Raw genomic sequence first — 26611 nt, 5'->3', positions numbered from 1 at the left:
TGGGAAGTGTTGTCTCTCAGGTAGTGAGAGCAAAACTGCTTACAGTATCCATCTTATCATTCATACATTGTGGCTTTTATTACAGTATAGTTCGCAGGTTTACAGGACCACAATGCCACCTTCAGCGCCACAGGTCAGTCGAAATTCTACTCAGACAGCTCTATTTTTCTTTTCATGGGATAGGAGCATCGTTGGCTACAGCAGCAATTATTGCTGATCCCTAGTGCCCTGGAGAAAGCAGTGGTGAGCAAACTTCTTTTAATGCTATAGCCAGTGGGAGGTGGCAGCACCAACTAGGGATAAAGTCTGTGATAGCATAGAAATTGCAATATAGTTCCCAGCCAAGATATTTTATGGTTTGGAGGGGAATTTGAAGATGCTGATATTCTTACATGTCAATTGCCAGTCTTTCTTGGTGATAGATGGCACCGGTTTGAAAGATCAATGGAGGCCTGATTTGTTTCATCAGCGCACTTTGTGAATGATACATATTGCCACTGTTGGAGATCAGTGGTCGATGCATTAAGTTTAAGGTGGTGGATAGGGTGCCAATAAGAGGGATACAGTTCAACAACATTCAAGAAGCTAGTGGCCATTCAAGAACGTTATGAACTCAGAATTCTCAGCCTCTGATCTGCTGTTGTAGTTAGTGTTTACATGGCTGGTTCAGTTCAGTTTCTGGTCAATTGTAAAAGGTGCAAAATTTGGATTTATTTTAGAAAGTCAGTCATAATCAGCAGCTAGGATGTCAAAGCACATAAACTAGGAGACAGGCTGAGCCAAAGTACAGAATAACCTGTCAAATTGTCTACTGGTTCGAAACCACACCAATTCAGTCCCACGATAGGTTTGTGCAAAATGCACATACATTCTTTATTGCCTCCCGAAGGACAATGCCAAGTCTCTGCTTTGTAATTACTGTACAGGACCACAATTATCAGTCCACCAGTGCAAACTGTGCTGTGGTGACTGCTTACTTCTGGCTTACTCCAAAAGGACCTCTATGTCTGATGCTGGGTACCAACATGTCAATGTATACCCCATTTGCAATGGCCACATGAGCCCCACATCCACAGACACTGGCATCCAATATGTGCCAGGCTCTAAGAACCCTGATGACACATGCCCAATCCACACACAGGATGCTCCTGCATTTCAGGCTGCACCAACAACTGTCATTGTCATGCTGCTGCAAGGACACGGTGCACTCAGGGACACACACCTAGCTCATGGACTGGAGACTTTCTGGTCAACACGCTCTGACCTGGTTGCCAATCTCAGACCAAGCTAGCATAGCCTGGTTTCTACATCATTCCTGGGAAAAGAGGAAGTGTTGCCTCTGCACCATCCCAACCAGCAAGACTTCCAGGTCCGTACCTGAACAACTGGGTACTAATACCATTTATCTTCCACGTCTAATACAATGTCAGGAACTATCCAGGACAGCTACAGCCTGACACGACTTGTCCTGATGCACAAGTGCCATTTAAAAATGGCACAGATGCAGTGAATTCTGGGGTATCCACTGAATAATAAGTTGTTCTGGGAACTGGTAAGACAGGGTTGGAATCCAACACAAGGCATGTTATTGGAGTGATGGAAATAGTCAATAAGGGGAGTTTGTTAAAATATGTTGAGAAAACCCACCAAGCCTCATGGGGAAGTCTATGCAAAAACATGCAGCATGAAGAACATGGAAGATATAGAATGTAGGGAAATAGATGGTGACATCTTGAAAAATGTCCATATTACAGAGGAAGTAGTGCTGGATATCTTGAAATGCATAAAACTGGATAAATCCCCAGGACCTGATCAGGTGTACCCTGCAGGAAGCTAGGGAAGTGATTGCTGGGCCTCTTACTGAGATATTTGTATCACCAATAGTCACAGGTGAGGTGCCAAAAGACTGGAGGTTGGCTAACGTGGTGCCACTGTTTAAGAAAGGTGGTAAGGACAAACTACGGAACTATAGCTCAGCGGGCCTGACGTCGATGGTGGGCATGTTGTTGGAGAGAATCCTGAAGGACACGATTGACATGTATTTGGCAAGGCAAGGACTGATTAGGGATAGGCAACATGGCTTTGTGCATGAAAAATCATGTCTCACAAACTTGATTGAGGTTTTTTTGAAGAAGTAACAAAGAGGATTGATAAGGGCAGAGCAGTAGATGTGGTCTATATGAACTTCAGTCAGATATTCAACAAGGTTCCCCATGGTGAGCAAGGTTAGATCTTAGAATACATGGAGAACTAGCCATTTGGATACAGAACTGGCTTGAAGGTAGAAGACAGAGGGTGGTGGTGGTGGTGGAGGGTTGTTTTTCAGACTGGAGGTCTGTGACCAGTGGAGTGCCACAAGAAACGCTGCTGGGTCCACTACTTTTCTTCATTTATTTAAATGATTTGGATGTGAGCATAAGAGGTACAGTTAGTAAGTTTGCAGATGACCCCAAAATTGGAGGTGTAGTGGACAGCGAAGAAGGTTACCTCAGATTATAATGGGATCTTGATCAGATGGGCCAATGGGCTAAGAAGTGGCAGATGGAGTTTAATTCAGATAAATGTGAGGTGCTGCACTTTGGGAAAGCAAATCTTAGCAGGACTTATATACTTAATGGTAAGGTCCTAGGGAGTGTTGCTGAACAAAGAGACCTTGGAGTGCAGGTTCACAGCTCCTTGAAAGTGGAGTCACAGGTAGATAGGATAGTGAAGGCGACATTTGGTATGTTTTCTTTTATTGGTCAGAGTATTGAGTACAGGAGTTGGGAGGTCATGATGCAGCCGTACAGGACATTGGTTAGGCCACTGTTGGAATACTGCATGCAATTCTGGTCTCCTTCCTATCGGAAGGATGTTGTGACACTTGATAGGGTTCAGAAAAGATTTACAAGGATGTTGCCAGGGTTGGAGGATTTGAGCTAAAGGGAGAGGTTGAATAGGCTGGGGCTGTTTTGGAGAGATATGGGCCAAGTGCTGGCAGGTGGGACTAGATTGGGTTGGGATATCTGGTCAGCATGCACAAATCAAACCAAAGGGTCTGTTTCCGTGCTGTACACCTCTGTGATTCTATGACTCAAACTGAGCCAAAAAATATCTAAGATTCAGACTTTTGTCCAGAAGGCAATCACATTCCTTAGGTTAGGGTCTTCTGACTTGTTCCATGATCAGTTTCAGGAGGATGCAGCTGCAAATGAGGTACGCATGGGATCAAGAAGGTACAGGAAACCCCTCATCAGAGCAATGCGAAATATTCAAGAGGGTAATAGCGAGAGCGCAGGGCCAACATATTCCCATAAAGGTGAACCAATAAGCACAAGGAACCGTGGATGTCAAGGTAAATACTGGATTGGATAAAAAAGAAAAGAAAGTTTATGGCAGACACTGAAGGTTCGATGCTGTAGAAAGTGCAGGGTGTTGCTTAAAGAAGGAATTAAGTGAGCAAAGAGGGGACATGAAGAAAAACAGATTAAGGAAAATTCAAAGCATTTTATTAGTACTTTAAGGACAACAGAACCCAATTTCCTTTATAAGCAATCCTCTGCAATTTCTATAATCCTCTGGGCCACCTGCAAAGTTAGTGTTTCGGGACCAGCCCAGGATCAGCATTTAGTTCTGAAGGAGGGTCACCGGGCTTGAAATGTTCATTCTGTTTTCTCTCCACAGATACTTCCACACTTGTTGAGCTTTTCCAGCAATTTCTAGTTTTGTCATAGTTTCAAGGCAAAGAGAAAATTTAGAGGCGATTTAAGGAAACATTTTTTTAAAGTCAGAGGGTTTTGAGCATAAGGAACTCACTTCCTGAAAGGGTGGTGGAGCAGAAAACCCTTAAGACATTTAAGAACTCTTGTTATGGGCACTTGAAATGCCATAGCATATGTGGTTATAAGCTAAGTGCTGGAAAATGGGATGAGAATACATGGATGTTTGATGACTAACATGGACACAATGGACCAAAGGGCCTCCTCTCGTGCTGTAAAAGCCCAATGACTCTGTCATCTGTATGGGTATAGTCCGTAACAAAACATGCACCGACTATAAAATACCAGGGGTCTGTCGGAAGTGTACAGCAATAATGATGGGTGATTTTAACAATACACATGTCCAGGACAACAATTAATTACCAAATCCATTCGCAATCATTGAGATTCCTGCTAATCCCAGTCATCTGCATGCTTTTGCAGGAAAGATATATTCACTTAGGGACAAAAACAAAATCTGAAAATCATTTAGGCTAAAATTGAATTTTTAATGTGGTAAAATGTCACAGGTTGTTGATAATCAGGCAGAAGAATTACTTGGCTTAGAGCTTTTTAATGTCTTCATCACCTACATTTAAGAAACTGCTACACCATAGTGATCAATATTCAAAGCTGCTGAATTCAAATCCACTTTTTTATTTCAAGTTCATAATTTGTGGTTTTATTTGCATTGCTGAAGAGTAAGTATTTGATCATTTTTGACAAGAGAACAAGGATTTGATTGTATTCCATTACATATTGATTCAAAATCCAATTAGTTTTGTTTTTACGACTGATATTAAATAACACTAGTTAATAAACAAGACAAGGGTTCAATTGCCACTATTTGAATGAAGTATGCAATTATGTATTAACAGCAGAGTAAAACTTACAAATCATACAAGCAAAGCCATACACTGAAACACTAAATATTACAACTCTGTAGCAACTTACACACATTCAGATTCTTTATTAGAGAAAAAAGTAAAATAACTGAATGGTAAGGCACTACTTCAGAGGGTGAAAATGTGTCCCTTGCAAATGGGTGGCGAGCAACATTACATGGCTGACAGCCTCTGTCCATAGCCTCTTTCAAGTGGCCAAAGAAAAATTCTTCATGGGTTCGAAAGTCAGTGTTCTTTAGCCTAACCTTGTCCGTAACCGGTACTCAATCACACATTTCATCGTGAATCACTGGACAATGAACAAAAGTGCTAGTCCTGGTGGATCTTCCTACGCCTCATCTCACGAGTGCAGAAATCAATTGCAACTGGCCCAACCATCATCTGACTCATTTCAGTCCTGGATCAAATCTGGGGCTTTGCTGGACAGTATGCGAGGAAATCATGGAATTATTAGCCAAAGCATAGAATACAAGAGCAGGGACATTATGCTGGAACTATACAAAGTGCTGGTTATGGGTTATCTGGAGTACTTTGTGCAGTTCTGATTACCACATCATAGGAAGAATGCGATTGGACCAGCGAGGGTGCCGAGGAGGTTAACGTGGATGCTACCAGGCTGCAGAGTTTGAGCTATAAGGAATGATTGTAAAGGCTGGGGTTCTCTCTCTTGGACCAACAAAGGTTATGAAAAGTTATGAGGAGACCTGATAGAGATCTAGAAGATTGTGAGAGACAGAGTGTTTTACAGTACAGAAAAAGGCCAATCAGCCCATTATGCCGAGCACTGATCAATCTATTTTAGTCCCACTTTCAGCACTTAGCCTGTAGCCTTGCATGCTATGGCATTTCAAGTGCTCATCTAAATGCTTCTTAAATGTTACAATGGTTCCTGCTTCTACCACCTATCAGGCAGTGAATTCCAGAGACTCCCTCGGTGAAGAGAGTCCACCTTAAGCCCTCACTAAACCTCCTACCCCTTACCATAATACAATATGCCCTGGTTATTGACCCCATTACTAAGAGGAGTAGCTTCTTCCGATGTACCCTATTTATGTCCCTCATAATTTTGTACACCTCAATTAGCTTTCTCCCCTACTCCCCTTAGAGCAGAGAAGGCTAAGGAAAACTATATGGCCTATTTAGTCTCTCCTCATTACAGCCCAGGCAACATGCTAGCGAATCTCCTCTGAACTCTCTCTAGGGTGGATAGGAAGACACTTTTTCCATCAGTGCAAGGGTCAATAGTCAGGAGGCAACATTGAAGGTGAGAGATAGAAGACTTAGAGGGGAGTTCAGGAGGGTTTTCTCACTGAGATGATGAGGAGAATCTGTAACTCATTCCCTGAAAGGGTTATTGAGTCAGAAATCCCCCAGGAGATCAAAGCAGTATTTATACATTTAATTGCATTGCCATTGCCTCCAATGCTCTGGGCCAAGAGCTGGAAAATGGGATGAGTGTAGTCAGATTTTTGTAGACCAACGTGAATACAATAGGGTTAATGGCCTCTTGCTGTATCGTAAACATCTATTAGTCTGAATGGATAAATATAACGATTAGTGTACTTAATGAGCAAGGTCATTAGGGAATTATGTCCTTGACTTTTTTTTAAAATTCATTCATGGGATGTGGGTGCTGCTGGCTACACCATTATTTATTGCTCATCCCTAATTGTCCTGGAGAAACTACAAACATGATCGGATTGCAATAAGCTCAAGTGTTGTTGTGAAGCTGAAAAGAAATGAAAACACATGTCCAATGATTTTCCAAGCTCACCTCAAATTATGTAGGACCTTCTCCAATCTGAATTCAGATAGGTATGTGATGACAGCTGCCAAACATGAAACGACTGGCATCTCCAAATTTAATATTATGGACAACTGTTGTGATTCTACAAAACAAAAAAATTAATTTCTCCCGTATAACAGCATAAAACAATACATGAATCTCCAGTCACAACAGCACTGTAAAGTCAAACTTGGCAAAAGCTACCAAGACAGATCGAGAAACTCTGGGAATCTTCATTATTACTTCTCCAGAAATACAGTAAAAATAAAAAATAAACTCCAGTCATCTTCCAGCTTCAATTCATTTTGAAACATTTGCTTTGAGAAAAGAGAAAAACTTGACAGACCAAATTATGGAGGGGGGCGGAGGGGGCCTCCTGGCAGAGTGGTAGTGTCTCTATGTCTGAGTCAGGAGGCTTAGGTTCAAGTCCGATATGCTCCAGAGGTCTGTGATAAAATCCCTGGTGATTAAATACCCAGAAAAATAATCTGATCTACCCCTTCCCCTCCACCACCATTAGCATATGTTTATGACACAACAAGGATCTCAAGACGTTAGTTCGTATTGTTCCCTTGGAGGAAAATGAGAATGTAGCATCAGAAGTTATAGAATTTGGAGTTAGTAACCAATTTATTCTCTGAATGATACTGGAATACACACAAAAGAGCATATCGTGGGAAGAGAACATTCATCCCATTATCCCTATTTGTCCCACATGTCATTGAGCTCTTTATGTACTTAGATGCTCCACGGAGATTTCTGGGAGGAAAATTACCTGCTGTTATCAACTAATATTCCCCAAGACAACCCATCCACAGACTTCAGCAATTCAAACTTGTTTTGCTATATTTTTTTATACATAAGCCTTTCAGTAAAAAACTGTTTGCATTTGGATAGCATCTTTAACATGGAAAAACATTCCAAAGTACTTCTCACAGGCATAGCCATAATATTTATTCCAATTTACAACAACATTTTCCCTTCTGTAACTTAAAATCAATATAAGATCACATTCAGTTGAAAAAGCATAGATCAATTTTTAGTCAAAATCCAATTCAATTGAACCTAGCGACTATCTGCATAGCTCAATAATCCAGCCTTGTCAACAACAGAATTCCAAAAGAAAACATGTGGGCTGTGTAGTGGCTGGAATGATGTCAGTCAGGTGGACCTCAGAATATTAATTCCCTGATTGGAGCTGTTAATCTGGTCCACTCAGAAAGACTTAGCTGACCAATTTAAACTAGAGTGTCAGAGGTTCTGTTCACTCGGAGAGCTAGCTCTGAGGGACCTGGGTCAATGTTAAGGACTCTCCACATGTAAATAAATGGTGACTTGGTGATGGGATACCAGCCTCTGTGGAGTCATTTCAGTCCAAATCTTAAATCATTGACCACTACCTGAATCCAGAACAAAAAGGCCAGGTCTCTGACTTCATGTCATGCAAATATTTATAACTCCTTTAAAACGTTTCTATGTACTTCATGTCAACAAATTTAATAGCCAAATAGCATTAAATTTTTCAATGCCAAAAATCTACCATACTGTTTTTATATTGATTTCACAGAAATATTTACAGGAGTGGAATAGTTTGTCTCCAGCTCATACCGTTTCAAAACCTATAACACAAGCAAACTCTATATTAATTGTCCCTCCAAATAAGTGGGTTAGCTCTCACCTGCATAAATTTGCCCCACTGTTCTTTATTGAGAGATAGAATAATATTTATTGAACCACAACTACAAGGAGCAAAATGCTACTAATAAAAAATTATAGTGATGATGTGATTTAAGAAGAAATGTCAAGATTTGAAAAACTGAAGCAAGTAGATTATTAAACATTTTCTTGGAATCTAGAAACAAAAGCCCAAAGAGAAACGTATTAACTGTCACAAAATTTGAATAACAAAATTATATCCTGCGTATCCAGCTGTTCTGACAAGCTTACGTTCTGACACTGAATGGACTTTAGAAGCTACTTCTTAAATGTTATGGAGGGAGAATTCAAAACATTCAAGGTGATCAAGCAGATTGCAAACTCAGCTGATTCACCAAGTTCTGTTCACCCATTATCCATCTACTCACTGACCTACATTAGCTCCCATTCCAGCAAACGCTTTATTTTAAAACTCTTGCGCTTATTTTCAAATTTCCTCCATGACCTTGCTCTTGGTTACACTCACTGATGTTCTACAGTCCAAATACCCTTCGATATCTACATACAACAAATTATTACCTCTTGTACACCTCAATTTTCTTGCTTCACCATTTGCAGCCTTCGACAGTCTAAGTCCTAAACTCTGGAATTCCGTCCCAAAGCCTGTCTACCTCTAACTCTCTTTTTATGATACTTCTTTAAAGCTTACCTTTTTTGGTCACATGTTCAAATATCCTTTTAGGTGTTTCATTGTTAGATTTTGCTCGATAAGGCCTCTCTGAAGCACCTTGGGATGCTTTATCACATTAAACATAACAATACAAATTGTTATTGCTAAGTATTCTGTGGAAATAAACTTGCAAGTTCTGTGTTCACTGTTGCTAAAGGATCTCTCAATGACAATAGGCCAGTTAAAAAAAATCTTAGTTTGCAAATTCATGTCTGTTTAGAGATCCTGCATGTTGAAATATCAATCTACTGTATAGGACATTGCACAGGTACTGTTTAACACAATTGTCAACAACAGTGAATCCTTAAATTATAAAGAAAGCCTTTATTAATGTAATATACAGTACCTGAAACATCAGATGTTCCATTTGCATAGAAGTCAGAGGTCACCTGGAAAGCGTGACTATATTCAAAATGAATACTATCCATCCTCTCTACACGAATTCGGTCATCACGTAAACTGTAAGAAAATGTAAAGGATAATCAATTATGCGCTTTTGTACACTAGCAAATTGCACAGTGGAAAACACATTGTTTAAATACTGATGATGTACCAGCTTTGTTTCAAGTTGGGAACACTCCATGAGGAGCAAGTGAGGACTGCAGATGCTGGAGACCAGAGTTGAAAAATGTGGTGCTGGAAAAATACAGCAGGCCAGGCAGCATCCGAGGAGCAGGATTCTCCAGCACCACATTTTTCAACACTCCATGAGGAGCCCAGAAAAACTAAGACAACTCGAAAATTAATGTTTGCAAATGAAAATGCACTTTTGCAATCAACAACCTATTACAAACACAATATAATACAGCAGCCTCTCTCCGAATTCATCACGTTTTTTACAGCATGGAATGACTCATACAGAAAATATGAACAAGCAGCAACTTTAAAACATATCTCAAGATTGTATTTCAAATGACTACCTTGGCTCAGTAAGTAAAACTCTCATGCCTAAGCCACAAAGTTTTGGGTTCAAGTTCTACTCCAAAGCTGTCACGTTAAGATAAAGGCTATAGCTCAGCTGTATTTGTGGCGTATCTTTTAGAAAATACAATGTTCAGCTGATGAAGGTAAACAATGTCATTTAAAAAATTGAAAATGTGGTTTTGGTGAGGAAAATTTGCAAACTGGAATCTACTGGTCAGTTTCAAAGTGCAACTCAAAACAGAGGATTTTAGAATTCCTTTGATATATGTAATCTGTATCAACAATATAGCAAGATCTGGATAATGTCCAGATTGGAGTTGGAAAGTGGCAGGAAACATTCGCGGCACATGAGGGTAGGTAATGACAATCACAAACAAAACAAAGCCTCAGCATATGAGCAGGAGAGGCTGTTTTTTATCTGTACTGCTAGTAACAGCCATCCTTTTTCTGCAGCAACTATTATTGTTGGTCATATTGCATATTTCACTATTAATATTCCAGTATGCCAAGTCTTTTAAAGTAAATACACCACAAGTTTATACTTTAAAAATGATCATTTCAAGTGAAAACTGACAAAACTCCATTTTCAGAGCACCTAAATGATTTCAAATTAAAATTGTATTGTTGCATTTTCAGAATATTACAGAATGTATGAGCACACAAATACAAATGAATGATGGAGCAATTGTGTATGTAACATTTTGCTTTCTTTAATATAGGAGGTAAAAAGCACCATGTTCTCACCTTCAGCAGCACTCTCACTGCTGAGCTCCTCCATCATTAATATTCAAGGTTAAATGGAGTACCAATGATCAGAAAGTGAGCTAGGCTTATAGTGATTGGAACGAGGTCAGCCAGGTGGACCTCAGAATAGGAGTTCCCTGATTGGAGTCCTGGCTGACAGATATAAACAGGAGTGTCAGGAGTTATGTTCGCCCTGGGAGCCAGCTGGGTCAGTGTCATGCACGTGTACATAAAGGGGGACTTGGCGACAGTTTACCCAGCCTTCGTAGAGTTATTTCAGGACTCTCCATATTGTCAAACGTAAACATATAGTTATGAAAATAGGGGAAGGTGCGTCCTCTTCAGAAGAAAGGCACATCTTCTGAACCCTCAAAAACTAATCTCCACCTGTAAGCTTCAAGTCAAAATAGTGATGAAACAGTCATCAGTTTCCCAGATATGTGCAAACTGTAACAATTCTCAAGATTACCAAGACAGAACTTCGGAACATGCAGGAAATAGGAAAATAGGAACAGGAGTAGGCCATTCACCCCCCCGAGCCTGTTCCACCAGAACAGTCTGGACTGGATATTTAAATAATATACAGCTTCTCTATTCTTGTCAACAAAGCATATATCGTCAAATTTCCTCACATTATATTCCACCTACCAAGTGTTTGCCCATTTGCTTAATCTGTGTCACTCTGCAGCACATTCTACCTATTTTGGGGTCATCTGTATGTCACCTATAAATTTGGTGATAGTACATTCACTTTCCTCATCCAGGGTTATTAGTAGATATTATCAATAATTGTGAGCCCCCGCAAGATCCCTGGTCTCATATTCTCAGGGGTAAATGCTAACTTTGCCTCTCTCTTCCTTTTCAAATATTTAAAGCAGCTCTCACTCTCCATTTTTATATAACTTGCTAATTTACCCTCAGTTTATTTTGTCTCTTGTTTGATTATCTTTTGTTGTTTCAAAATAATGTCCAGATTGGAGTTGGAAAGTGACAGGAAACATTCGTGGCACATGAGAGTAGGTAATGACAATCACAATCAAACCAAAGCCTCAGCATATGAGCAGGAGAAGTTGTTTTATATCTGTCCTGCTAGTAACAGCCATCCTTTCACAGAATCATAAAATCCCAACAGTGTAGAGGCCAAACAGTGTAGAACCCACTCTCTAATGAGTGATCCACCGAGACCCATTCCCCTACTACTTTATATTTACCCCAGACTAATGCACCTAATCTACAAATCCCTGAGCACTATGGACAATTTAGCATGGCCAATTCGCCTAACCTGCACATCTTTGGACTGTGGGAGGAAACCGGAGCACCCAGAGTAAACCCATGCCAACAAAGGGAGAATGTGCAAACTCCACACAGGCAGTCTGACCGAGGCTGGAATCGAACCTGGGTCGTTGGCGCTGTGAGGCAACAGTGCTAACCACTGAGCCACCATGCCTCTGGCATAGCAGTAATCTTTACCAAATTGTGTGTGTTTCAGTTTTAATTGATACTATCACTAACTTCATTGTTTAACCATGGTGGACTTACTCTCTCCTTGGAATCCTTCTTGCTCACAGGGCTAGATCTTTGCTGCAAGTTACGACCTATTTTTTAAACGCCTGCCATTGCTCATCAACTCTTTGCTGTTAAACTCTTGCCCCAGTCCATTCCAGCCAGCTCTACTCTCATTGCTTCATAATTGCCCCTATTTAACTTTAGCATTTTAACTGCCTCCAACCCAATTTTCTCCTTCACAAATTGAATGCTAAATTCTATCATGTCGTGGTCACATTTTCCTAAGAGATATTTTATTCTGAGATAATTTATTAAACCTGCCTCATTGTGTATATCCTAACTACACTCTATGAATTCTTCTTCATTGTTTCCTCCGCTGATTTGATCTTTCCTAATGTACATGAAGATTAAAGTCACCTGTCATTAATGCATTTTGCATGCCCTCATTATCTCCCGATTTATTCTTTGTACCATTCCTATGGATTTCTATGAGCCACTCCCAACATCTTCCTTTCATTATTTCTTACCTTCACCCATACGGATTCTTCCAACCAAAAGGTCATTCCTTGCTATCCTAACAAAGCTACCCACCCCCTTTTCCTTCCTAATTGTTGTTTTGAAAAGTCACATGCACTTGAACAGTTAGTTCCCAGCTTTAATTTCCTTGTAACTAGGTCTCTGTAATAGATATAAGATCATACCACATTAGTCTCTGTTTGTTTTGTAAATTCATTCATTTTGTTTCAAACACTATGTTCATTCTACAACCTGCATTTAAACTAATTCAGTACCTTCACAATAAGCCCCATTTCTCATGTGAATACAGATATCCCAAAATGCACAGGATATTACCAGTTAGGGATGGGCACTGCATTCCTCCTGCTCTTTTTCAAAACACTCGTGAAAGAAACATGCAGTTTTAAACCATTCAGTTTAAGACTATTTCAGTTTGCAGTTTCTATAGTGATAGAGTAAATAGCAGACATTTTCACCAGATTATAAAAGACCATAAATATGCTATCTTGCACAATAAGAAATATTTTTTCTTTTGTTGCACTGGAACACATCAGTCCAAAAAGATGGAGGGGTGACAGAATGATTTCTTTCAGTTATGAGCCACAAATCAAAATTTGTTTCTAAACGGTAACAATACACTGAAAAGGTGCAAGAGGAAAGCACGAAGAGTTTGCTTATACACATCAGTGACCTAGGATGTTATGTCTATAATTCCTCTGACCTACAAAATTAATTATGAAGAACATGTATGAAAATTATGGAAGTGAACAAAATCCAAGCAACAATAAGCTACAGCATGTAATCTTAGAAAATACCTGTGCATCAGCTTAGAAGATCATCTATATGTTCATAGAGTCATACAGTCATAGAGATGTACAGCATGGAAACAGACCCTTCGATCCAGCCCGTCCATGCCGACCAGATATTCCAACCCAATCTAGTCCCATCCGCCAGCACCTGGCCCATATCCCCCAAACCCTTGCTATTCATATACCCATCCAAATGCCTTTTAAAGTGTTGCAATTGTACCAGCCTCCACCACTTCCTCTGGCAGTTCATTCCATACACGTACCATCCTCTGGGTGAAAAAGTTGCCCCATAGGTCTCTTTTATATCTTTCCCCTCTCACCCTAAATCTATGTCCTCTAGTTCTGGACTCCCCGACCCCAGGGAAAAGACTTTGCCTATTTATCCTATCCATTCCCCTCATAATTTTGTAAACCTCTATAAGGTCACCCTTCAGCCTCTGACGCTCCAGGGAAAACAGCCCCAGCCTGTTCAGCCTCTCCCTGTAGCTCAAATCCTCCAACCCTGGCAACATCCTTGTAAATCATTTCTGAACCCTTTCAAGTTTCACAACATCACTCCGATAGGAAGGAGACCAGAATTGCACGCAATATTCCAACAGTATGAAATTATAGGCCCGTTAGCCTGACCTCCATCGTTGCTAAGATTTTAGAGTCTATTATTAAGAATGCGATTGCACAGTACTTCCAAATGTTTGATAAAATAGGGTGGGGTTAGCATGGCTTTGTCAAGGTGAGACCATACCTGACAAATCTATAGGTTTCTGTGAAGAGATAACGAACAGGTTTGAAAAGGAGAGCCAGTGGACACCATTTATTTGGATTTCCAAAAGCCTTTGACAAGATGCCACACAGCAGGCTTCTAAATAAGAGCCCGTGATGTTAGGAGCAAGGTACTAGCATTGACAGAGGATTGGTTGACTGGCAGAAGGCAGAGAATGAGGGGTAAGGGATACTATGCGGCTTGGCAGCTGGTGACTAGTGGAGTTCTGCAGAGGTCACTTTCGAGACCCCAACTACTCCTGTTATACATTAACAATCTAGAGAAAGGAATGGATGGTATTGTTGATCGGTTTGCAACAGTTGACACAAAGATAGTGTCGAGGAAAAGGCAAGGCTGCAAAAGAGCTTGGGCAGGCTAGGACAGTGGGCAAAGAAGTGGCAGACAGAATGCAATGTGGAAAAGTTTGAGGTTAGGCACTTTGGTGGGAAGAATAGAGGTGTAGACTATTTTCTAACCGGGAAAAGACTTTGGAAAACTGAAACACAAAAGGGACATAGGAGTCCTAGTTCAGGATCCTCTTAAGGTTAACATGCAGATTCAGTTGACAGTTAGGAAGATAAATGTAATGTTAGCATTCATTTCAAGAATGCTCGAATACAAGAGCAGAGATGCAATGCTGAGGCTGTATAATGCTTTGGTCAGATCATATTTGGAATATTGTGAGCAGTTTTGGGCCCTATATCTAAGGAATGATGTGCATGGCCTTAAACAGGATCCATAGAAGATTCACAAGAATGATCTCAGGAATGAAGGGCTGGTCATATGAGGAGCAGTTAAGACTCTGGGTCTGTACTGTGGAGTTCAGAAGGATTCGGGGTGGGCTGGGGCATCTGATTGAAACATAGAGAATACTGAGAGGTCTGGATACAGCAGATGTGGAGAAGATGTTTCTACTAGTAGGACAGACTAGGACCTGAGGACACAGCCTCAGCATAAAGGCAAAAATCCTTTCGAACTGAGATGAGGAGAAATTTCTTGAGCATACTGCAAGCCTATCGGCAAGATGCCATGACGGTTGTGAGGGGTTAGTAGATGTCGGAGACCAATGTTGATGGGTGAGGGACGTAGGCACTTATGGATTGTGCCCAGAGATGCTGAGCAATATGGAGGTTCCTCACAGTCGTCGAAGAGCTCATGTCACCAAGTATCCACCCTAACTTCCATGTTGAGATTTCATGATGCCAGCTTGCTTGTTAAAATTTGTAAAATACAAAGCTGAATAATAATAACGAGGGGAGTTGTATTAATAAGGTGTTTAAAATCCAATCATCCCCTTTAATTAACAATTTGTTGTTGTCAATTAAGAAACAAAAATGTTACACATACACCCACCAGCTTAAATTACTGCACCAACGTGGAGCTTTATCTTTCACTCACAATAATGCATTATGAGAGAATATCTGTCCATGGTTTCTGTGCAGCTTTAGTGCACAGCATCCTGAATATAGTCCCTTACCACCAACGCCTCATTCAATACCGGATAAGGGGAACTCAGGCCTATTATGCTGGTTTCTGCACCTTTCTTGTCAAAGAGAACTTACACAAAATTTCCTGTGGAATTTATTTGCCTATGTGATAAAAGTCTTTGTAAAATGGAGTGCAAATGCAGCACCACTCACAGTTGAAACCCACTCACAGTTAGCCACACTGGGGGCTCGTATACACCAAGACTCTCCTCATTGACAAAGCCATGACAAAGTGAAACGGTACAAGCTACTGAACACAGATCAGAAGTCCTTATCACAATTGGAGGCTTTTTCTATCTGTTGAAAGATTTCATTATTGAAGAGTTTTATTGCTAAGCCAAATGTTCAGCATCTGGAATTGGATAAATTCAGCTATTAAACGACAACTTTTAATCAGCTAAACACACCCAACGTTCCCATTAAAAATCAAATTCAAACGTTGCCATGGTACCATTAGAATCCAGCTAATTAACTATATATATGCAATGAAATTTCCAGAACTGCAGTGACAAATAACTGATGGTGGACACTGCCAGGAATATGGACAAGCTTTCGCAAAAAGATAAGAGAAAACAATACACCAGATGTGCAGAATCATTAGCCATGAAGTATTATTTTATGCAATGGCCCTACTTAAATTTAAATCTTTTAAAGCAACGACACATTGAAATATTTCAGAAAGCAGTTCCCGTGGCTTCACCCCAACCTCATATTAAAGCAGCAATAAAATTCCTGCCTTGTAGTAAAGTAATAAGTAGGTAGAAACCATGCATAACTTTAATTACAGTTACACTTGTCAATCAATTCTTAAATTGCCTCTCAGCTAGATACAAAGGGTTAGAAACTATTTTACTGCATATTTGTACTAAAAATTGCATTCTCATTCTTGTCCCAAGTATGCGAATGACAGCTAGAACTCATAGCAAAGGCAGCTCCTGACAAATTAGAGATGAGGAACAAGAGAAAAAAAAAAAGACATGAAATACAACTTGTCGCATCTTCAGTTCGCAAAGAAAGTATGACACATTCAGAAGTTAACACAGCCTTGCACTTCTAGCCACTCTTCCGAACTTGAATGTCAAACAGCGTGGACATTTTTTTTGGTGAGAGCAAGGAATTGTAACGGACTCCTTTCCTATTCCTATTTAAACCATAATTACCAGAAGCATCCATGAAAAGCTAGTATGTCATCACAACAAAATCACATCACAAATCATTTATGAAAATAATTGTTTGGGCTTACATAAAATAAGCTACATCATCATATTGCTAACTATGAATCCACAACTTACAAAATACACTAGATCCTAAAACTATGGAAATAATATGATTCCAAAAGAATACAACACAGGTGAAGTTTTGTTGATTACCAACAGATTAATAAAGGCAGCAAAGTCTCAGGCAAGAGATAGAACCAGCAACATGATAGCTGACAGAACAGTACTATGCATCCTGTAAAATGCAGTATACTACATGATCTAAACTCAGCTATCAGTACCACGGCTCTGGGCAAAACTATCAAATCCAAGAAATATTGACATTAATTCTGGAGAAACTCAGCAGGTCTGGCAGCATCTCTGGTGAGAAAAACAGATTTTACATTTTGTGTCTGCTACGACTCCTTTTCACTTCTGAAGCTGCTAAACCTGCTGGGTTTCAACAGCATTTTGTATATTTGCTTCAGATTTCCAGCATGAATAGTATTTGCTTTTAACTCCTTTTTTGTGAGTGGCTGAAGTGAAAATATTAATTGCGGCATCAAAAAACATAGAAATAATTCAATTGATTGATTTAATCATAAGATTTTTAAGAATTATAATGTTTGATTGCTGATATCATTAGTTGTACTCTTATTTTACAGATTAGAAATTGTGCTTCTAAAAAAAAGCTCAGGTGAAAGTTTTTTAAAAAGCAACCCCAGTGATTTGTGAGGAAAAGTCACCAGGTGGTGACAATGCCATCAGTTGGAATTCCGTCCCTTGCATTCAAAATAAACCATTATTGGCATTACATATGGAAGTAAAACTAATTTGGTTTGGGGTGATGATACTACAGCACAAATTTTCCAGGTTTCTTTTGGGCACATATTTGAGACATAAAAAGCAGTATTTGAACCAAAAGACACATTCCCAAGGTATGAACATTTCTATAAAAAGGCTATGTAGAAAGCACAATGTTGTCCTATGAAACATAATACAGATAGTAATTCTTTGTAGCCTAAAACCATATAGTTTTCTATTTTCATAGAGACACACAGTTTAGGGGTGAAATTTGATTCAGATGATGGGACTTCCTGGAAATAAAATGCTATGCAAAACCAATGTGCAAGTGAATTAATAACAAAAGAAAGATAACTCCTGAGAAACTAAACAATTGCTTGAGAAAGAGTAATATTCAACAATTTATGATTACGCCTTTAACGCCCTAAGGCACTTCGTGGGAGCATTATAAAACAAAAGTATGACACCAAGCTACATTAGGAGACATTAGGTAAGAGGACTGAAACCTTGGTTAATGTATTTAATAAAAGCAAAATACTGCAGATGCTGAAGACCTAAAATAAAAACAAAGTACTGGGGGTATCTATGGAGAGAAAAATAAAATTAATATTACGAGTCTTGTCGAATGACTTCTTCTGTGAAGCAATAGTCAGGTTTATAGGTATGTATTAAAGAGGAAACGTGAGGAAGAGGTGCAATAATGTACAGGAGGACATTAATAAACGTACAGAAATGACTATGTTACAGGTACATAAACTTCAATACAGGTAAATGTCATGTAATGCATCATGGCAAGAAGAATGAAGGAATCACATGTGCCTTGAAAAATAAGCTTCGAAATGGGTTAGTGAAACACTACACATACTTAAATCACTAATACACTGGTTAAGAAAGGCAATAAAAACCAAATAAAACACTAGGACTACTTACAAGAGGGGTGTTATTGAAAAGTAGAGAAATTATGTTAAATTTATATAGAACAGTGATTAAACGCCATTTGGGGTGCTATGAACAGTGCTGTTCTCCAGATTATAATTAATATATTTATACAGGCAGCAGAGGAGGTGAAAAAATGTTTACTTGATGATACCACAACAAAAGCTTTAAATTCATCATGAAATATTGAAGAGGCTGGGCTTCTTTTCTTTAGAAAACTGATGAATAATGGATGGAGACACAGGATAGATGTTTCCATTTATTGGTGAGAAGCAGAACTAGAGCTTAAATGCAAAATATCACTCAGAAATCCAATTGGGAATTCGGGGATAACTAAGTGGTTAGAAAGTGAAACTGATTACGATGTGGAATTACTACAGGAGGTAAATAGCATGGATGCATTTTAGAGAAAGCTAGGTAAAGAATAGTACTGGAGTTAGAAAAAGAAGGATGGGTAGAACCTTGAGTAGAGCATGGACCTAAAGCGGTAGCTAAATAGCCGAACTGTGATCCATGTAACATTCTACAATAAATGAAAAGCTTTAACAGAGGCAGCCTGGTAATAAAAGAGCACCTTCAGCTCTCCTTCTCCCATAAAATGCAGGTTAATAAAATCCTGCAAAACATTTCATGTGCTATTAATTTTCTTTTATACCTCTAAACTGCTCTCTCCTCTTTTAAAAGAAAACATAATTCTTGCTTTCCCTTAGACTTCAACACAAAGCAGAAATGTATTTACATGCCATTTACGTAATGCGCAGCCGAGCATTTCCTCAAGCCTTCAGGAGTCTTAAAACAACTGAAAATTCCTAAAACGTCTGAAATCTAAGAAATACAGTCTTCTTGGAAGCAGACTTTTGAGAAAAGGGGAAAGGCGAGACCAAAGTAAACAGCATGAATTTATAGGCAAAAGTGAGGACTGCAGACGCTGGAGATCAGAGTCAAAATTAGAGCGGTGCTGGAAAAGCACAGCAGGTCTGGCAGTATCAGAGGAGCAGGAAAAATCGACGTTTGGGAAAAAGCCCTTAATTGGGAATGAAGGCTGAAGGGCTTTTGCCCGAAACGTCAATTTTCCTGCTCCTCGAATGCTGCCTGACCTGCTGGGCTTTTCCAGCACCACTCTAATCTTGAGTGTGTATTTATGTCTTATTGCAAGTACTTGAAAATTCTCTGCATTTACTTTTACAATAAACCTACTCTCCTTCCACCTAAAATCTTGCTTCATGCTTACCCTTCACCTTTGTCAGCACCCAAAAAGATTGCATGTGCTGGTATTAATATAGTTTATGTTTGGACAGAGTAGACAAAGCACTAAAATTCACATCAAGTGTTTCCTTTGCTTCCTCCCAAATGATCTATTAAAGACAAAGTTTAACAACTCTTTTGTCACCAGATTCAAAACGTTAACTCTGCTTTCTTTCCACAGATGCTGCTAGACCAGCTAGATTTCACCAGCAATTTCTGTTTTTGTTTCAGGTCTGCAGCATCCACAGTTGTTTGTTTTATTCATCTGAACCTGCAACTCCCTGACTCGCTTCAATCGGATTGATGCAAAAAAGCCAACTTTGCTCTGAACTCAAACGGCCAGAGTAAACCAATTACTTCACAACTCCGTAGTCCAGAGGGATGTGGACGCTCAGTTGTTTAGTGCATTAAAGACAGAGATCGACAGATTCTTGGATGCTAAGGATATCAAGGGGTGAGGGAATAATGCATGAAAGAGCAGCTGATACAGAAATTCAGCCATGATCTAACTGAACGACAGAGCAGACTTCAAAAGATGGATTTTTAAAAACCTGAAAGAACTGCAAATGCTGTAAATGAAAAAAAAACAGAAGTTTTGGGTCCGGTGACCCTTTCACTCCACAGATGCTATCAGACCTGCTGAGCTTTGTCCAGTCACTTCTCTTTTAGTTTCAAAAGACTGACTGCTGCTCCATTTATGATGTTTCTCATTATAATTTTTTGGGAAGTATTATTTTTAAGGATACAATACTTTTCTTTTACACTTAAATATATCTATATTTACTTTGGAACCTGCGTAAGATACATGCTATGCGACATACAATGAGTTACAATTTTAGAAATGCAAAAGTACAGATCAGGGAAATGCTTTACTGTGGCACGGGGGTCCAGCTAAAAATACCATTTAACCTTGCATTGTCCCTCAACAGAAAGGATACGACTAAACTAGAAAGAATGCAGAAATGATTTATTCGGATGCTACTTGGTTTGGAAGGTTTGCATTGTTAGGAGGCGCTGGATAGGCTGGGACTTTTTCCCCTGGAGCACAGGAGATTGAAGAGTGGCCTTATGGAGGTCTGTAAAATCATGAGAGGCATAGATAAGGTAGATAGCCTAGAGCTTTTCCCCATGATAGGAGAGTCTAAAACTAGAGGGCATGATTTTATGGTAAGAGTATATCCACAGGGACAGTGTTTCCCCCCACACAGAGGATGGTGAGTGTCTGGAACAGGCTGCCAAATGTAGTGGTAGAGGCAAATACAATTTCGACATTTAAGAAACATTTGGACAGAAAAATGGATGGGATAGTGACCAAATGCAGGCAAATAGGTCTAGATTAATAGTGAAAATTGGACAAGTTGGGCCGTAAACCTTGATGACACTACGATCACCTATTCCCACCTATTCTTGCACTGGCTCAGCTCCTAGTAGCTCTGCTAACTATTCAGATTGCATCACTGCTCACCATTTGCCAATTTGGAATTTCATTCTTTTCAAAAAGCTTTTTTTTTTAAACTGAACCAGTTGATAAAGTGCTGTGAACCAGTTTACATGATTATTTGTCATCAGTGTGACAGATCTGTTTACAGAGCTCATCAATCCTTCTCCATGAGCTGCCAAGGGGATCACTCAAGCAAAATGAGAAGTTCATCAATTTTCCTTTTGCAAAGTACAACAGCAGCATCCCGACTGATTCAACTAACTTCAGCCTGTAGCCACTGGTTAGAAATTTGCACTGCACTAATCAAGTTGACAATCCATCATCTCTTTCCTAGATTTCCAAAGTTATGGAACTCTGTTGAAAAGACATTAACCAATATCGTGAGCAGATTTTTTTTTATAACTTTACTCAAAGTTTTTATTTGTATATAAATCTTTAAATCTTAAATAAATCTAAGTTTGACGATTGGCAGAACAGTGAGAAAGAGATGACAGTGATGTCAAAATGATGGTGACCCTTAAATCAATCTCCCTCAGCACAAGTTTAAGTAATCGTTAAGTTCACAAGAGAGGATTTTTTAAAAAGTGGTCCATCAACTGTATTTTTATTACAGTTCATATTACAAGTCCCATCTCAATTATTTCAACTAGATGGAACCTTTCTCAAAATGATTCTTTTAAGAAAAAAAAGCTGAACAAAACAGCAAAAAAGCTGAACAAAACAGCAAAGTAGTTTAGACTCAGTAGGTTTTTAAAACAAGGACAGTTTCTGATTCCAACAAGCTTGATCATCCCTGTCTATATTTAATTTTATAACCTTCAATCCAATTAGCAGATATTTAACCAGCTTCTCTTTCACAAGGAGTCAATCAACACAAGAACATGGGCACTTTGACAGACTGCAGTCAGCAGCTGGTCATTTTGTTTGAGGTTTGCTTGAGAATTGTTAATTTTGTACTTCGTTATCATTTATACTCCAAGTTAAGTTGCCTACTTGCTTCCACATTATTTATGTGTCAGCATTTTGAAGACCCGGGTCATCCCCCATTCAATCTTCTTTACTCAAAAAGACACATTTAGTGTGAGGAGTCTTCCTTCCTAATTGGTCTATTCCATACAGACAGCCAGGAGCATGTCAAGCACATAATTCAATAGCAGAGTCCACTTTAAAGCTCCTCTAAGGTGTTGAAACATCCAAAAATTCATAAGACGATTATGAAAGAAAATCTGTCATTAAGTCACATAAGGAGGACTAGATTAGGTCAGCATGGAGGAGTTGGACCAAAGGGTGTGTTTCCGTGGTGTACATCTGTATGACTCTATGACTATGAGAAATAGGTAGGTCACAAGGATTCTTTTCGAGCGAGAGAGCCTGTAGCTGTAATCCAATTGAACAATGGCAGTTGAAATTCAGTATAACTGGAAGGCAACTCTCAGAATCCCAGAATCATGGAAGTGTGATCGCCCTGTCTGAGGCCACTCAGCTCATTGTGTCTGCACCAGCTCTTCAAATGAGCATTATGCCAATCTCCAGCTTTTACCTATATCCCTGCACATTATTTCTATCCAAATAATCTAATGGAAATGGGACAATGTTAGACCTAATCCTAGGGAATGAAGCCAGTTAAGTGGTTGAAGTTTCAGTGGATGGGAATAGTGACCATAACTTCAAGTTTCAAAATCATTACGGAAAGGGATAAGGACAGTGCAGAAATTCAGTGTCTAAACTGGATGAAGACTGATTTCAATATTATCACACAGGATCTAGCCAACAGAGACTGGGAGCAGGCAAATATACATTTAGGAAGTGGGAGCCTTTTAAAAGTAAAATAGACTTCAGAGCCTGTGAGAGAGAATGCAGGAGAAAGTGAGGACTGCAGATGCTGGAGATTAGAGCTGAAAATGTGTTGCTGGAAAAGCGCAGCAGGTCAGGCAGCATCCAAGGAGCAGGAGAATCGACATTTCGGGCATAAGCCCTTCTTCAGGAGGGAATGCAGGGCAAGGGCAGCAGGTCCATGGAACCCTGGATGTCAAGAGATTGAGAGTTTGGTAAAGAAGAGAGCAAATGTCAGGTTGCAGTGTATCAAAAACATGGGAGCCCTTTCAAAAATATAGAGTGGAGGAGGTTGCTTAAAACATAAATTAGGAGGGCAAAGAGTGACCATTAAACATCTTTGGCAGATGAGATCAAGAAAAACTCCAAGACTTTCTGCAAGTATATCAAGAGTAAGAGGATTACCAGGGAAAGAGATCAAAGAGCCGACCTGTGCGTGGGCCCAATGGGTGAGGTCTTAACTGAATACTTCTCATCTGTATTCATATAACAGGCATAATGTTTCATAAATCCCCAGGGACTGATGAGATGAATCCCATCTCAGCCATGGGAGGCAAGGGGAGAGATTACTGCAGCCTTAGTGGAGATATTGTGGTCCCTTTATTCAGGAGGGCAGCAGATATAGGCCAGGTAATTACAGACTAGTTAATTTTTTGTCAGTGGTAGGGATATTATTGGAAAAAATTCTGAAGGACAGAATTAGTCAATATTTGGAAAAGCAACGATTGATCAGAGATGGTCAGTATTGAATTAAGTGCTAGACGAAATCAATACTGACTAATTTAACGGAATATTCTGAAAGGATGAACAAATATATTGATGAGGGTAGTGCGGTTGGTGGGATTTCCATGTACTTCAATAAAGGCTTTGACGAGGTTCAACATGGAAGCCTGGTCCAAAAGAAAGAGCCCATGGGATTCAAAGCAATTTGGCAAACTAGACCCAAAGATAAAAATAGAAAATGCTGGAAAATTTCAGCAAATCTGGCAATATCCGAGAGAGAAATCAGGGTTAACGCTTCAGCGAGAGTGACCCTTACTCAGAACTGATGAGAGATAGGAAAATGTTGGTTTATATGCAGAAAATAGGATGTGGGGCTGGAGAGCGCATGTGAGAGTGTATGTTGGGAGGCAGAGTGGAGTTTGGGAGGGGTGAAGGAAGTGTGGGCCAGGGTGTCCTTAGGGAACACTCCCTGTGGAAGGCTAATAAAGGAGGGGAGGGGAATGGGTGTCTGGTGGTGGCATCTCACTAGAGGTTGCACAATTGGCAGCCAACAATCCTCTCGATGTGGATGCTGGTGGGATGGTGGGAAGAAACAAGGGGGAATTTAGCACTACTGTGGGAGAAAAGAGGGGATGAGGGTTGAAATGCAAGAGACCGGTCAGACCCAGTCTGTTGAGGAATCCTCAGTTGAAGAAGAAGGTAGAAATCTCAGAGGCTCCCTTAACGAAGATGATATCATCGAACAAATGCGACAGAGACTGAGAAACTAGGAAAATGGAATAGAGTCTTTAGAGGAAACAGGATGCGAGGATGTATAGTTCAGATAGCTGGGAGTTGGTGCGTTTATATCCAGAAATGGACACAGCAATATTGTGGAAAGGAAGGGAGGAGTCAGAGATGGACCAGATGAGGGTGAGAGCAGGGTGGAAATTCCTTGCCCACCCTTCATAGCCCAGACGGCAGTTAAGAGTCAACCACGTTGCTGTGGTTTGGAGTCATATGTAGGCCAGACCAGGTAAGGATAACAGATTTCTTTCCCGAAAGAACATTAGTGTACCAGATGGGTTTTTCCGGACAATCAATAACTCTGCCTGTGGGATTTGAACACGGATCTCAAAAACATTAGCTGAATTTCTGGATTAACATTTCTAACAATAATACCACTAGGCCATTGCCTCCCCAATAAATTTTATTTCTTACTTAATGGCCTCTTTATATGGCCCCTTCTATCGACCACAGGAATTTACCACTACTGGGCATACCATCACAAGCAAAGGTTAAGGAAGCTCTAGATGTGCTGTATTCCACCACTAGCACCCTGGAGACGGAACACCCAGAGGCCCTGTTTATTGTAACTGGCCTTGATCAAGCCAACATAAGGAAGCTGTTGCCCAAGTACCACCAGAACATTACCTGCCCCACCAGGGGTCCGAACATTTTAGACCACTGTGAAAGATGCCTACCGCTCTCTCCCCTGCCTTCATTTCAGGAACGCCGACCACAATGCCGTGTTTCTTCTCCCAGCTTACAGGCAAAAGCTCAAGCAGGAGACCGCCCCCCCCCCGGATACGGGTCCAGTGCTGGTTTCCCCCCCCCTCGCGGATATGGGTCCAGTGCTGGTTCCCCAGAGGCAAATTATCAACTCCGGTGCTGTCTGGAATCAGCTGATTGGGCCATGTTCAAACAGTCCGCAGGTATCTTGGACAAATGCGCCACCACCGTCACAGACTTTATCAGCAAGTGTGTGGAGGACTGCATACCAAGGAAGTCAATCCAGGTGTTCCCCAACAGGAAACCCTGGATGAATTAGGACATATAGAACCTGCTAAAAAACAGTCATAAGGGCTTCAGATCAGGAGACCCACTCAAATATAAGGAATCCAAGTATGACCTTCACAGAGGCATTAAGACAGCCTAGGACCAATATCGATTCAAACTAGAGACTCAGACAGACACCTGGCGACTATGGCAAGGACTGAATGACATCACAGGTTCTAAAATGAGACAGTCCAAGATAGCAGACAATGACATCCCTCCCAGATTGTCTCAATGCCTCTATGCTCGCTTTGAGCAGAATTTCGGCAGAGAGCTAACACCTATTCCAACAAGTTTGGACGAGGCAGCTGAGGAAATTTGGCATGATGGCGAATACCCTTGCCAACCTTTATAGGTACGAAATCAAGAACATTCTGTCTGGATGTATCACTACCTGGTATGGTAACTGTACCATTCAACTTTGGAGACGGTTACAGAGAGTGGTGAACTCCACCCGGACAATCACAAAGGTCAACCTCCCATCTAGAGAATTCATCTACTAGGCCCGCTGTTAAGGAAAGACCGCCAGCATTCTTGAAGATCCATCCCACCCTGGCAATGTTCTTCTATTACCTCTACCATTGGGAAGAAGGTACAGAAGCCTGAACACATGCACCAGCCAGTTTCAAAACAGTTTCTACCATACTGTTGTTAGGATATTGAATGGATTCACAAAATCATAACATGAGCCTGTACCTGTGCTTTTGTTTTTGCCGCTGTTTACCTATTATTTACTTATCTACGCTACTTAACTCTGTGATCTGTCGGTAGTGCTCGCAAGGCAAAGGTTTTCACTGAGCCTCTGTACACGTGACAATAAATTCAATTCAATAGATTTCCTTTAAGGAGAGGGAATAGTTTAAGGCTTCTTTCATCTCCTATCACTTATGAGAGCTTGAAAGGTTCTCTACAAACTGTCACTACTTGGAGATTTCATGAACTAGCCAGGGTGAAACTGATCTCTTGAAAGAAGGACTTTATTCTTCGCCAGGACGAACCTGATTCTTGCAAACTGAACACTCAGCCTATACTACCAATGTACTCCAAACATTTGCTGT

At 40.2% G+C, this 26611-nt stretch overlaps 1 protein-coding gene across 1 annotated transcript in view; it reads right to left on the bottom strand.

The window, feature by feature from the left end:
• The window catches only part of msh3 (mutS homolog 3 (E. coli)), a 281291-nt gene that overhangs the window by 198389 nt on the left and 56291 nt on the right, over positions 1-26611 (bottom strand). Inside the window, exons 9-10 of the mRNA XM_072582322.1 lie at positions 9161-9273; positions 6417-6531 (exon numbers count right to left, since the gene is read on the bottom strand). Coding sequence (XP_072438423.1) covers positions 6417-6531; positions 9161-9273 — 228 coding nt within the window. The remainder of the gene's footprint in view (positions 1-6416; positions 6532-9160; positions 9274-26611) is intronic.

Source organism: Chiloscyllium punctatum, chromosome 2 (genome assembly GCF_047496795.1).
Source record: "Chiloscyllium punctatum isolate Juve2018m chromosome 2, sChiPun1.3, whole genome shotgun sequence".
Taxonomy (NCBI): Eukaryota; Metazoa; Chordata; class Chondrichthyes; order Orectolobiformes; family Hemiscylliidae; genus Chiloscyllium; species Chiloscyllium punctatum.
Note: the sequence above shows the minus strand (reverse complement) of the source record. Positions and strands in the feature narration are given on the sequence as shown.